A 14,059-nucleotide genomic window follows, 5' to 3' on the forward strand; every position below is an offset into this window, starting at 1 on the left:
TCCGAATAATTACAAGAGACTTTGAAAATGTAGTGTAATTCAGATTTTCTTTCCAGTTTAAAAATTTCTATCGATTGCCTCTATCTTTGGTGTTACTGCCACCAATAAACACAGTATACAGCTTACAAACCTAATTACTATCTTCAACTAGGAAAAGGTAAACCAACATCATTTCTTGAAAAGTAAGAAATAAAGAATGTGATCCTACTTAATTTTGTCTCATGGTCCCACAATATTCTGAAATGTCATGCCAAAATGTAAAAGTTCAAAAGGGAACATTATCATTTACTATAATTGCACCAAAAATTTAGCTACTGTACGCTGGTGTGATGACAGCTAGTAGTACGCAGAGGCTACAGAGAGACATGTTTATATATATACATATATATACATACACACATATATATATATGTGTGTGTGTGTGTGTGTGTATATGTATGCATATATATATATATTTGCTTAGCTTACAATTAGTAAAAGGTTCAGTTTAATGTGAAACTGAAATACACAACAACATAATGCCTTCATGTAAATACGCTACAACTTTGTTTTCTTGCAGTTTAAAAGGATAGTGTAATTACCTTAAATTTACACAGAACATTAAGAAACATGGTAGTTGTTTATGATTAAAATAAAATAGCACTGTAAATTAATTTAACACAATGTTAAATATATTCACATGATCACCACTGTGATTCAATATGGCCACTAATGCAGTTACATATCAATATATGTACATAACATTTGCCACAGCAGTTTTTGTAAGTTGGACTTTTTGCGGACCAGGTTTACGAGACAAATAACCTTGTATCGATGCTTTCATATTATGAAAGGAATTAAATGTTGTAAGTAGTTTCATTCTTCTGGGGGAGCAGGAGGGGAGAACCTCTAAAAAGTCAGTGTCAATTGAAGAGAGTTCTACCTTCTCGAATATTTGAACTTGTTGACCAAGAGAGATTCCTATAAGCTGAGGATACACACATCTTAAGATAGTAATGAATCTCATAACATTGTCAGTGGCATTTAGCAGGCGTCTGCCAAGAGGAACACCATGTCCTATAGCAGAGCCTTCTGAGAATATGGTTGCTGTGGCTGAGGTGGCTGTTGGCTGCCTCCAGGCTGAGGCAGGGTGGATGATGTTAAGTTATAGTTTGGCACCTGGGACACATTAGGTCCTGCATTCTGGTACAGAGTGACGTCGGCAGTTGCAGCAGCAGCAGTGGCAGCAGGAGGAGGACTATAGACTGGAGCCTGGCTAGGATACGTGTTTCCTTGAACGGAACTCACCATTGTACTGTGGAGAAAAAAAAAAAACCACTCAATTAGATCAATACTGATTTATGGAGCAACTTACAGATAAATGGAAAAGCTATTTATTAAGCATTCATTCATATAGTCAATTCACTTAATAACCTTTTACTAAATAGCTATCAAGTGCCAAACATGCTATTTTAGGCACTGTGATATCAGGCATTGTGTTAAAAAATGTGTTATTCAGGCATTGTGTAAAAAAGGCGGGGGACGGTTGCGGAAATAAGTCTATACCACCATGCAGCTTCTTTTCTAGTGGGAGAAAAAGGGTAAAAAACACATGTATCATGTGTCAAGTGGTTATAACTGCAAGAAGAAAAACAAAGCACAATAAGGAGGACCAAGAGCAGCTGGGGCGAGGGATTCTACTTTACCGTAGGGGGCCTCTCCAACAAGGCAATATTTAAGCAGAGATGTGAAAAAAGTGAGGGACTCAGCCAGGTAGAGTCTCTAGGAAAATGCATTTCAGGCAAACAAAAGGCTTTGAGGACAGAAAACACCAGGTGTTTTCTGCAGCAGAGGGGGCCAAAGGGAGAGCAGCTAAGATCACTCAGCAGAGCTAGGGTGGTGGGGACAGGGCTGGAGAACACACCGCGCCTGATGGCCACAGTAAGTGCTGTGGCTTATACTCTGAGTGAGACAGAAAGACATTGGCTGGTTCTGAGCAGAAGGATGATAAGATTCCATAGGGTTTAATAGTCTCCCTCTGGACCAGGACAGCTGACTGCAGGCTGTTATAATCGACCAGGAGAGAGCTGAGTGGCAGCAGAGCCATGGTAATAATGGTGATGGGAGAAAGGGTCAAATTCTAGATATATTTTGAAGATAATGCCTTCAAAATATGACAATGAACAGAAGAGTCCAAAATGCCTGAGATTTAGAACCAAAAAATTGGCAGAAATAACTGGTAGAGTGGCCATTCACTGAAAAGAACACTATGAAGGGACTACAGGAGACTTGGGGTGGGAGGAGTGTGGGGAAGACCAAAGTAATGATCTTGGACCTGTCAAGTACGGTGTCCAAAATATACATAAGCAAAGAGAATGCATAGGCAGTCAGCTATTTATGCCTGTTGTCCCGTCGGGAGGTGCGGTGGAGAAATACACATCTGGGAATCCTTGGCAGATCCACGGCATTCAAAACCACGGGGCTGGATGAGATCCCCTGGGGAGCGGCTGCAAACAGAAAAAGGCAGTCCATCTACTGAGCACTGGACCTTGAAGTCAGGAAGATTAAGAGCCAAGAGGCAAATGAGACTGAGAAGAAGTGGCGGTGAGGAAAAAGAGAACGGTCGTGGGCAAGTGAAGAAAGTATTTCAGAAAAGAGGAGGGAAGAGCAAACTGTCATATGGAGGAGGAGAATGGTGAACTGACCAGGAGTCTGGCAGTATGGGGATCGCCAGTGTCCTTGACAAGAACTCTCCCAGTGGACTAGTGGAAGGGAAGGCCTCATAACCTCCTTTCTCATATTTCCCTGAAAATACAGAAGCACAAGCTTCACCAGCACACTGATCAATCTCTGTAGCTGCACTCCCTGGGGTACTGAGCTTGGCCTCCTGCTCCCACTGCTCTGCTGCCAGCACTCCCATCTCAAGCCCCTCCACTTGTGTACTGCCCCAAAAAAAAAATCCTTCAAAGGGTTGTCTTTATCTACTGCTTCTATTTCCTGTCTTCCTATTTCCAACTGAATACATGCATTTCCACTGTAAGACACTAGGTTAGCTATGTAAAGAGAGGTACTAAGATGCTCCCCCTACATTTGTATTAAAAATATAAAACAAACTATACAAAAAGCAACAGCCAAATTTTCAAAATATTGCCTATTTCTAAACTCCCTCCAATTGTTAAATTACCTATAAATCTATTGTTGGTAAATTCAGTGCTCTTGTACTCTGCACAAATGCATTATTTGATGGTAATTATTATGAGACAGTAATTTAATGCTACATTTCAGTAACAAATGTGGTGACCGAAGGCATTATTTGTCATCACTCCATGTATGTGAGATATAAAGTTGATTAGAAGATGTCAAATTTCATGCTATTATTTACAATGGTATGGGTCACAATATTGCCATAATATGAGTCTATGTGCTGAGTTCTGGAGTCAGAATGTCTGGTTTAGAATCTTCGCTAAATGGGACTTTAGTTCTGTCTCCAGGTCTCAGTTTCCCCATCTATAAAATGGGGGTAATAATTTACCGACTTCATAGGTTATTATGAGGAATAAGTAAGTTATTTGTGTAAAGCATACTGCACAGTGCTCGGCACATACTAAATAACCCTTAAATGTTAGCATTACAGTAATCATTCTCAATTTACAGTTCCACCGTCCACCCAGTTGTCTGGGGCAAAACCGTGCAATTTGCCAACACTTCTTTCTCTTACCTCTACAGTGCGCTATCTCCCAACCCTGTCACCCAATGTGTAATTATTTGCTAATCTCCTAAATAAGTCTTTCCAATTAATAGCACTGTATCTTGCCAATAAATACTCATCATTTCTTGCCTAATATCCGTGGTCTCCCAGCTTCTAATCTTGCCACTATGAATCTATCTACACTACCGCCATTTAAAGCCCTTTCTGAACTTCTTCATTATCCCTAAGATGTTATCTAGGACCTGCATTCTCTGACCCCTAGCAGTGTCTTCAAATACGTCTCTCCCGGATGTGGAGAAATAGGAACACTTTTACACTGTAGGTGGGAGTGTAAATTAGTTCAACCATTGTGGAAGACAGTGTGGCAATTCCTCAAGGACCTAGAAACAGAAATTCCATTTGACCCAGCAATCCCATTACTGGGTATATATCCAAAGGACTATAAATCGTTCTACTATAAGGACACATGCACACGAATGTTCATTGCAGCACAGTTTACAATAGCGAAGACCAACCAACCCAAATGCCCATCGAAGATAGACTGGACAGGGAAAATGTGGTACATATATACCGTGGAATATTATGCAGCCATCAAAAACCATGAGTTCGTGTCCTTTGTAGGGACATGGATGAACCTGGAAACCATCATTCCCAGCAAATTGACACAAGAACAGAAAATCAAACACTGCATGTTCTCACTCATAGGTGGGTGTTGAACGATGAGAACACATGGACACAGGGAGGGGAGCATCACACACTGGGGTCTGGAGAGGGGAAATAGGGGAGGGACAGCGGGGGGGGGGAGTTGGGGAGAGATAGCATGGGGAGAAATTCCAGATATAGGTGATGGGGAGGAAGGCAGCACATCATACTGCCATGTGTGTACCTATGCAACAATCTTGCATGTTCTTCACATGTACCCCAAATCTAAAATGCAATAAAAAAAAGAATACTTCCTGCAGCTAAAATATACTCAACATGTATCACAAACAATTAAACACCGTAAGTGTTAAAAAAAAGAAAAAAAAGAAAAAAGAGTATTCATTTCCACCAGATCTCAACTTAAAAAAAAAATTCTGCAAGACAGCAAGCTACAATTAACATTTTTTTCTAAGCTACATAACCCACTAGGGAAGGCCCTGTTTTCTGACACTTAGAATAGGCCTCATCATCATCGCCCTTAAAGTCATTTCGGAATACTAGATCTGACAACAAAATAATGCTTGAAAATCTCCAAGCACCTCCAACACGTAACTCTTTGAGGATGAATAGTGCAATAGAGAGGGTGGACAGGAGCATTCCTGGGCACTCCCCACTCTGCTGGAAAGGTTTCTAGAAGTTGTGCCTGTGCTACCTAGAAACTTCTGTTGCCAGCCGGAATATCATAACTTCTAGAACACACATTGGTAAGCTCTTAAAAAAGCCCATCCTTTATTTGCTTCAAGGAAAAGATTTCAGCTTAGAGGCCCATTAAAGCAAAAAACAACAACAACAAAAAACACTTACATCATAATCATTTAACTACATGACAGAGAGCACTGTAGGTAAATGGGCCTCTGTCATCACATCTTCAGCCAACTGCCTCCTGAGAAACAAGGGCGCTTATCTTCTTGTATCTTCTTGTTTCAAATGGGGTGCCTTGCTATAATGTAAACTACATTCCAAAGTAGGGCAAAAATAAGAAAATATTTGTCTTAAAGAGACAGCCCAGAACTATATATTTTTAAATCTCAGGATTTAGATTTTATATAAAATGTGTGAGAAAATGACAAACTATAGTCATTAAATGTAAATTTCATTAACGACATTATCAAATATCATAGATACAAATAAAAATAACAATAAAAACTTATGGTAAGAGTAGTATTAAAAATATCAGGCTGAAACCAAATTACAGGAGTTCAGTGAGTTGGCAAGCAGAGGACCAGCTTGCTGACTGGTCCTGTAACACCACAGAGGCTCCATCACTCATCACCACGAATGGGGCTACTGTATGACACTGACCACAGATATTTATTAACCAGATTTTATAGTTATAGATAACTGGTGGCACTGTGCCAGCTGTAACAGCACTAACTCCAAAGAAAAATCAATAGTCAAATTACTTTGGGTAGGCAGCCTGAGTTGGTTGACTAGGAAGGGCTGGGTTTGCGGACGGCGGGCCCACTGCCTGGCTGAGAGAAGACAGCTGCTCCGGGGGAAGACTGTAGCTCTGGAGGTGGCTCATCTGCGCGTTCCCCGCGACCAGGTAGGCACCACTTGGAGGAGGCCCTGCATATACCTGGGACAGTTAAAGAGAAACCATATTCAATTCTAAAATTTTAATAAGCACACCAAACTTTCTCTGTAAAGGTAGTCAGTTACAAAAACAAGAAAAATTACCACTCTGGAATCCTTTCTTAAAGGTTACTTCTGTCAACAGACATTATGAAAAACACTTTTCAATGAAATAGGCTGTGGACAGTTTTCATTTTTAGTTAAACATCAGCTAAACTCATGTTTATCTCCATACTGAAGCATTAAAGAAACTGACCCTGAAACTTTATACTAATATAATCTCCCTTCCCATTAAATATACTTTAATATTCTGCATGCTGGTATTTTTTAAGGAATCCCAAAGGATATTTGGAAAGTGTATTTGAACTCATTGTTTTGTAGCTATAGACTGCAATGGATACAAGACACATTACCTAAACTGCAGTTTACCGAACAACAGAGCAAGCTAATTTTCTAAAGCAGGGTTCAGCAAACTTTTCTGTGAAGGGCATGACAGTAAATATTTTAAGTTTTGTGGGCCATGTGGTCTCTGACACAACCATCCAGCTCTTCTGGTGAATCAGAGTGGCTGTGTTCCAATAAAAGTTTACTTATAAACATGTGGAGGCTTGCATTTGGTCCTCAGGCTGCAGATTGCCAACCCCTCCTTTAGACATATTCACCTATAACGAAAAAAAAAAAAAAAAAAAAAAGGCAACAGGCTGGATTTGTTTGCCTCCTTCTGTATTTAAAAATGTATTTTTTAATCTAAAAAGACCGAAGTCTTAACTACCCAAAGTCTGAAACATATAGTGTCCTAATTTTCTGCAGTATTCATTAGCTCCTTCCATTTAGTACTTTCGTTCAACAGACCCACATGGGGATCCAAAGGGTCTTCATTATAAACACAGCTACACCAGTCCTCATACCTGTATTTTATCATTCTTCAAAAACTGAACATGAAGGTTTTTTTGCTTCTCTGTCTCAAACTGGTGATCAAGGCTCTAAAGCAGGTGCCCTCTAGCCCCAAGTTTTTTGGGCCTAGCTGTTCATCTACAGGATGCTGGCCCCTCATTTCTGCTAAACATTAATCTGAACACAGTCCATGCCCACTCTACATGGAAAAAAAATGGAGTATCTGGCTAGTTATTCCCTATATCCTCACCTTGCTAAGTTTGTGAAAAGGGGGCTCTTGAAATAGTTGCTTGGGGTGAAAAGAGAGCAGAGGGCTCTATACTGCCTTGCATGCTTTCTCACGTAAAGGAGGGAAGAATTCCAGAGTAAAGCAGTTTTAATTATGTACTATATTTTCTTGGTTTATAATAATAAAAATAAGGTTCTTACCTCATTTTTTTTTCACTGCATTTAAATTTTCCTTTTAAGGATAACTAGAAGTTTATTAGATGTTTAAGAGGGTTTTCCTAGCTCTAAAACATTTTGTGCTTTTTACAAAACTACTTTACTGAAATATGTTTGACCTGCAAAAGGCTATACATATGGCATGTACACAACTTGATGGTTTTGGAGATAAACACCCATGAAACCATCCCCACAATCTATACTATAAACATATGTACCACCTCCAAGTATGTCCTCTCACTCTCATTTCTGTTTTGTAATAAGAGCACTTAGCATAAATAGACCTTTACATAAATAAAAACTCTGAAAGATTCAGTAATCATTAGAAATTCAACTTAAATTCAACAAAAACTAAGGTCCTTAAGTAAATAATTACATATGACACTTTAAAAATACAGGCCTCAACCCTGAAGGTTCTGATTCAACAGGTCTGGAGTGGGACTGGAATATCTGTATATTTTTAAAAAGCTTGATGGGTGATTTTGCTACATACTCCTATATAAAAGCAGTTTCTTTTAAATAAACAAAAGCCTATTAGCATAATTACTCTATTATATACTGTAATTGTCAAGTAAAAAATCTGTTAAACTTTAATTCTAAACATTACTTTTAGAAAGTTTCACGCAGCTATTCCAAATAACCTCATATGCATTTGAGAATTTATTTATTTATTTATTTTAGAAACAGGGTCTCCCTGTTGCCCAGGCTGGAGTGCAGTGGCTCAAACACGGCTCACTGCAGTCTCAACCTCCTGGGCTCAAGCGACCCTCCTACCTCAGCCTTTCGATTAGCAGGGACCAAGGAATATGCCCCAGCCTGGTTAATTTTTTTCCTTCTGGAAAAGACAGGGTCTCACTATGTTTCCCAAGCTGGTCTTGAACTCCTGGTCTCAAGTGATCCTCCTGCCTCGGCCTCCCAAATTGCTGAGATTACAGGCATGATGCCTGAACACACATTTGAGAATTTAAAACAACATAATTGGGCTTTTAAAAGCTTACCTGAGAACCAGAAACACCAGATGACTGCATATAATATGGCTGATTCTGTAACTTTGCATACATGGAATACATGGGATCTTCGTTCATTAACTTGGTATATAAGGAAAGAGCCTCCATCACTTTCACATTAAGTTCTGAGAGTTCTGAATGTTTTCTGAAACATGACACAATAATGTGAAATATAGCTGTTGCTGAAATGACATAATGTTCTAAACAATGACACACTAAAATATCAAAAATAGCAAAAAGTAGTACTAATAGATATTATTAAAAATTTCACCTATAACAAAAATATCCTGCATTTTAGCCCTGAGGCAACCAAAAGTGTTTAAGGTTTATTAGGTGCTGTGCTGAGAGAACTCCAGCTTATCGTACCTGACTCTACCAGAAATAGCTTGGTTTCCCTAGTCACTAACATATGGGTCATTTGTGAGCTCTGATAATGCCACTTCAGCAAAGAGGATTACACAGCTAGCCCTTGTTTTTACAAAGACCTATCTGTACTGGTCTTTTTGACTATATTGTAAAGATCAGTCAAATCCTCACTTCAAAAAAAGAACAAATGAGTCTAATTCTCAACATCTAGCAGAAGACAAGTGAATGAGAATTGGTTTCTCCAGAATATATTTTTTTAAAACAGGCAGTTATAGCCCACTTTTCAGTTTATAGAGATAGCTTCAGGAAAGAAGGTACACAATATAATGTACCCATATTCTTTTACCTATCAATATCTTCCAGCTTTTCATCAATGAGAGGTCCCATCTGGTGACACATTGCTAAAATGACAAGATTTGAAGAAATATAAGAAAGTACAAGAAAAGAATGTGAACCTTTCATAGATATTTATATAATTTAAAGAAAAAAATTAATTTGGAGTAATAAAAATATACATTCATTAACCTTAGTCCACAGGACCCAAAACTGATTTTCTTAAAGTATAATGGTGCCAACTTAATCTAAAATATTAATTTCAAAATCTTAAAGTACATTTTTCATTTTACAAGATTCCAAAATATTGAATAGAACATGTAGTTTGGATAGAAAACTATAAGAATTCAAATTCTACGCAAGGTTTAAACTGCATATGAAAGTGAGCCTGGGTCAAGCAGAAGTAAGAAACGTTCGATTTTTAATATCATTTTCAAAACCCATTCTTTAACAGGACACCAGTTATTAACCTCTAAGTATTCTTTATTTGCAAGGTATATAGAAAACAAGTTTTACCTTCAAGATGAAGTAGTTCTGGTAGGTCTGGCTGATCATCACTGGGATCTGTACTTTGCAACATCTGTAGCAACTGGTCCATTTTATCCTACAGGAATTAAGTAGTTAATATAAAAAGTAACCAATCTTTACGCAACTTTATGTTCTCACTTTATTAACTAGACAAGCTTTCAAAATTTATAGTTATGGAAACTCCAATTTTGCTTTTATGTTTTCAGTGTCCCATGTATTTATTCTCTTTAGAACCACATGAAATCAGGGCCTTAAAAGTGTTTTCTACATATTTTTGAAACTGCTCAGGAAGCTGAGGTGGGAGGATTACTTGAGCCCAGGAGGTCAAGGCTACAGTGAGCTATGGTCTCACCACTGCACTTCAGCATGGACAACAGTGCAAGACCATGTATGTATGTATGCACAAATAAATAAATAAATAAATACAACTGCTAATAGAGATGCTCTTAAATAAGAAGAAATTGAGCCACTCTTAAACTTACAATGTGTGAGTTCTTCTACCTGTTATGTCATGCTAGAGGATTTTGCTTCGTTTCGGAGCAGCTTTAGCTTAGCCATGCCAACAAGTGTACTATCCATCTCCAGACGGCATTGCTTATGACTAACAACTTGCTCATTCCTTCTCCCCCATGGTGAATACAACAGCCGTCTGAATAAGGCAGAGCTCAGCTGTATCACAGCTACTCTTCTAAGTGGGACTCTCAGGATTTATTCTACATTTTCTTTCTACCAGTAATTCAGTTAATCATAAAAGGAAGGAAGAAGACAAGTGATTTCTCTATTTTCCTTTGTGGGAAAGGCTGGAAGGTATCTAAAACCAGTGACACAGATCTATTTCAGAATCTTTGGTTGTACAGAACAATGGAACTAATGAAACCATCATTACATAAACACATCTGTATGATATATAAGTATGTATGTATTTATGTTTTTCAAAAAGTCAGAACATATCTACTCTACCATGACTACTACTAAAATAATTATAACCCTTTCTCCGTGCGTGGTTTTTACAATGGTTATGCTACTATACATAGGTACATAGGGCGAATAAAGACTACCAATTCTAAGCAAAGTAATTATTTAAAATTTCAAAATTATGTTCTATGTAAAAGAAAAATAGCTTGAGAAACAAATTAATCAGAGAGTGAAAGTGATATAAGTATATGAAAGACACTCTTCCCAAGTCAAAAGAATTCTGTATTTTGAAATAAATACTAATTTTCAATGTAAATGATTCACAATTTTCCTTTTAAGCGGTCTTAAAAAACAAAAGCACATGTCAGAAAGTTTGCGTACCACACACAAAAAAAGGTCAAATGAAAGTGTGAGTCGATTAACACACAGGTCGTTTCTGTTGTGTTTGCTTACAGAATACTATACAATATTTAAAATTATTTAGTGTCAATGAAATAGGGTTTCTAGATAGACCACCAGTCTGCCTCTGCAAGCATTTTCTTATATAATGCAATCACCCAAACATAACTTCCCCTGGCACAGGTGGATTTCTTGCCCTTAGTGCAGTCTTTCACAGTCTGTTTTGCTCTTCAAATTTTGTTTCTGTCTCCCACAAAAGACTGCTAAAAGCCCATAAACCTCTTCACATATTTCAGAGATAACATCTCATTTTTCATAAGTGTAAAAGGTTACAAAGGATAAGATTTCCAGGACATTAGTGTTGACATTTTAACATAAGATGGTCAAAAATTCCTTTAAAGGGATTTAAACAATAGCAATCTGCTGCACTCACCATTACAATTCAAAACACAGTCTCTGACAGGTATTTCAAACTGTTTTTCTTCTCCTTGAACTTATCGTATTTCCACTCAATTTCCCCCTTAAAATTGTATCCTAATATACTTGAAAGTCTACTGATGATCATATGAGATTTCTTTGCACTAAAAATATGTACACTGATAATACTCTAGGTGTTAGATACATTCATATGTATAATTATTATTAATATATTCTTATTTTTTGTTTTTATAGTTGAAAGTGAGGAGAAATTTGTTCATATAATCAAGCTATTATAGCAATACCATTAAGTTCTTTCAGTATCTTCTGAGTTCTATGCCAGGAATGACAGTGGTCTACCATTAAAAATTATTTTTAATGGACTAGCTGAAAATTCTCTTTGGTCCTGTTTTTAAAAGCAAAATCATGAAGCCATTTCAGCTGTGTTAGCTAGTCATTAGAGTCATTACTTTCTTAATACCAACACCAATATTTGGAATCATCCCTGGTAATCCTTATACTTTGAGGCAATGTACCACGGTAGTCTTTACTATGGGCAAGGGGTAAGCCTTTCTTCCATAAAGCGGGAGAGGAGAGGGGAAAAAATGACAAATGGTAGGAGAGAATGTTCTCAGGAAGATCAATTTTAGGAAAGAATGCTATGGCAGTAAAAGAGGATCTGAAAAGATTCTTTTTAAATTATCTACACCAGGGGTCAAGTAAACTTATTCTATAATGGCCAGCCAGTAAATATTTCAGGCTTTGCAGGCCATATGACCTCTGTTGCTACTATTCAATTCTTCCACTGCTGCACAAAAGCAGCTACAGACAAACAATATATAAACAAACGTGTCTGCATTCCAATAAACAAGCAACAGGCTAAATTTGGCCTGAGAGTTTGCCATCCCTGATTTATACAGTGTGACACTTGAAAAATCCTGTATGGGCTGAGTGCAGTGGCTCCCACCTATAATTTCAGCATTTTGGGAGGCGGAGGTAGGCAGATCACAAGGTCAGGAGATCGAGACCATCCTGGATAACATGGTGAAACCCCATCTCTACTAAAAATACAAAAAATTAGCCGGGTGTGGTGGGATGTGCCTATAATGCAGCTACTCTAGAGGCTGAGGCAGGACAATTGCTTAAACCTGGGAGGCAGAGATTGCAGTCATCACGCCACTGAACTCCAGCCTGGCGACAGAGTGAGACTCTGTCTCAAAAAAAAAAAGAAAGAAAAAGAAAGAAAGAAAAATCCTGCATGGTTTGCTAGTTGCATAGTTTAATGTTGTATTATTAATTCAACAGTTATGGTAATGTTTTATTTTCAAAACACAGTAAGTTTGAATAGAAAAAGACAACCACAAACAGGCTTTTTACTTTTTCGCAAACATGCTTAAAGATGAAAAAGGTAGCCAGTTTTAATCTTTTCTTCATATGCAGTAACAGCAGATATTTCTATAAAGCTTAAGTAAATAGGAGGGATTAACTCAACTCAAGAAATCGCAAATTTAAATCCCAATAATACAAATTTAGGTACCATTATGTGGCTCCAAAAATTACGGTATGTCACCAAGTTGTTATTATATTTTTGAGCATAATTACTAAAAATATACATTGTTTTAGGTGTGACAATAACATATGAAGACATTTAACATAAAATTAGCAGAAGCTTTTCCTCAAATACTAAAATGTGTTCAATACAAGGAGGAACCACGAATCATCTCCAATGAGATTCAGTACATTAGCACTGCTTTTATGAAATGATTTAAGTAGAAGTAATTTAATGACAACTTTATTTTTAGAATCATAATTTGTTTCATTCAACAGATAGTCAATGAGCATCCCTTCCTCAGTAATGTACAAACAATCTTAATATCCTCGTTGAGTAGTGGGGAAACAGTTCTTGCAGGATATCAACAGGAGTGTAATAACCTGTTTTGCTCAACAATTTGACAGTATCTATTAACATGGAAAACATATAAATCCTTCGACTCAACAGTTTTACTCCCAGATATCTACCCTAAAGAAACACAAAGATAGATGTTAAAAAAAAAACTCACTACGACACTGTAAAAATTCTAAACAACCTAGGCATTCAACAGTAGATTCAATAAATCATGATAAGCCCACTCTATGGAATATTCAACAGGAATTTTAAATGAGGCTCTGACATGGCAAACATAGGACTGGAGAGGAAGTTTCAAAAACAATCCGCATCATCTATACTGCTTGAAATTTTATAACAAAAAAATACAAAATGTTTACAACAAAAAAACTCAAGTAATCAATTTTCTTTTTAAAAGCAAAACCATTTACGTTTCAATACAAAGTACTAACTCCTATCACCATGGAAACCACTTACCTCATCAATAAAGGCTGGTTCCGGCTCTGGTTCTATTGTTTCTACCTGAACATCATCACTAAATTGTACCGTCTTCTTCTCTGTTTTAACTGTAAGATATGTAAAAGTTATCTTTTCTTTATAACAAATTTAATATTCTGCTTTAAAGCACTTTAACTTCCAAGAAAGATCTGAGGATTTTTCTCATATTCCCAGCCAGCTGAAAGGCATACTTTAAGAAATAATTGGGCAGTAATTACTGCCCAAATAATTTGGGCAGTAATAACACAACATTACTTTATGAAATTCTATCAAGATTTCTTAATTTTCTCTTGTAAACATTTTCCATATTCCATAAAAAGAGATTTCACTAAAAATAAGAGTTATATTTCTGAAAAAAGATTAATCACCCACTATATATCAGAGTTTATAGTAAGCTGGGGGACAAAA

The 14,059-nt window shown here is 37.2% G+C and overlaps 1 protein-coding gene across 4 annotated transcripts in view; it reads right to left on the reverse strand.

Annotated features, from left to right (window-relative positions):
• Positions 1–469: 469 nt before the first annotated feature.
• Positions 470–14,059, reverse strand: part of STAM (signal transducing adaptor molecule) — a 65,370-nt gene continuing 51,780 nt past the window's right edge. For all 4 annotated transcript variants that reach the window (XM_017529770.2, XM_017529768.2, XM_017529769.2 and 1 more), the window contains 6 exons: positions 13,631–13,719; positions 9,526–9,613; positions 9,023–9,077; positions 8,302–8,455; positions 5,794–5,969; positions 470–1,294 (listed from right to left, as the gene is read on the reverse strand). In XM_017529770.2, the coding sequence (XP_017385259.1) occupies positions 1,057–1,294; positions 5,794–5,969; positions 8,302–8,455; positions 9,023–9,077; positions 9,526–9,613; positions 13,631–13,719 (800 nt within the window). In that variant the 3' untranslated portion in view covers positions 470–1,056. The remainder of the gene's footprint in view (positions 1,295–5,793; positions 5,970–8,301; positions 8,456–9,022; positions 9,078–9,525; positions 9,614–13,630; positions 13,720–14,059) is intronic.

The sequence above is a fragment of the Cebus imitator genome, unplaced genomic scaffold (assembly GCF_001604975.1).
Source record: "Cebus imitator isolate Cc_AM_T3 unplaced genomic scaffold, Cebus_imitator-1.0 Scaffold61, whole genome shotgun sequence".
NCBI classification, from domain to species: Eukaryota; Metazoa; Chordata; class Mammalia; order Primates; family Cebidae; genus Cebus; species Cebus imitator.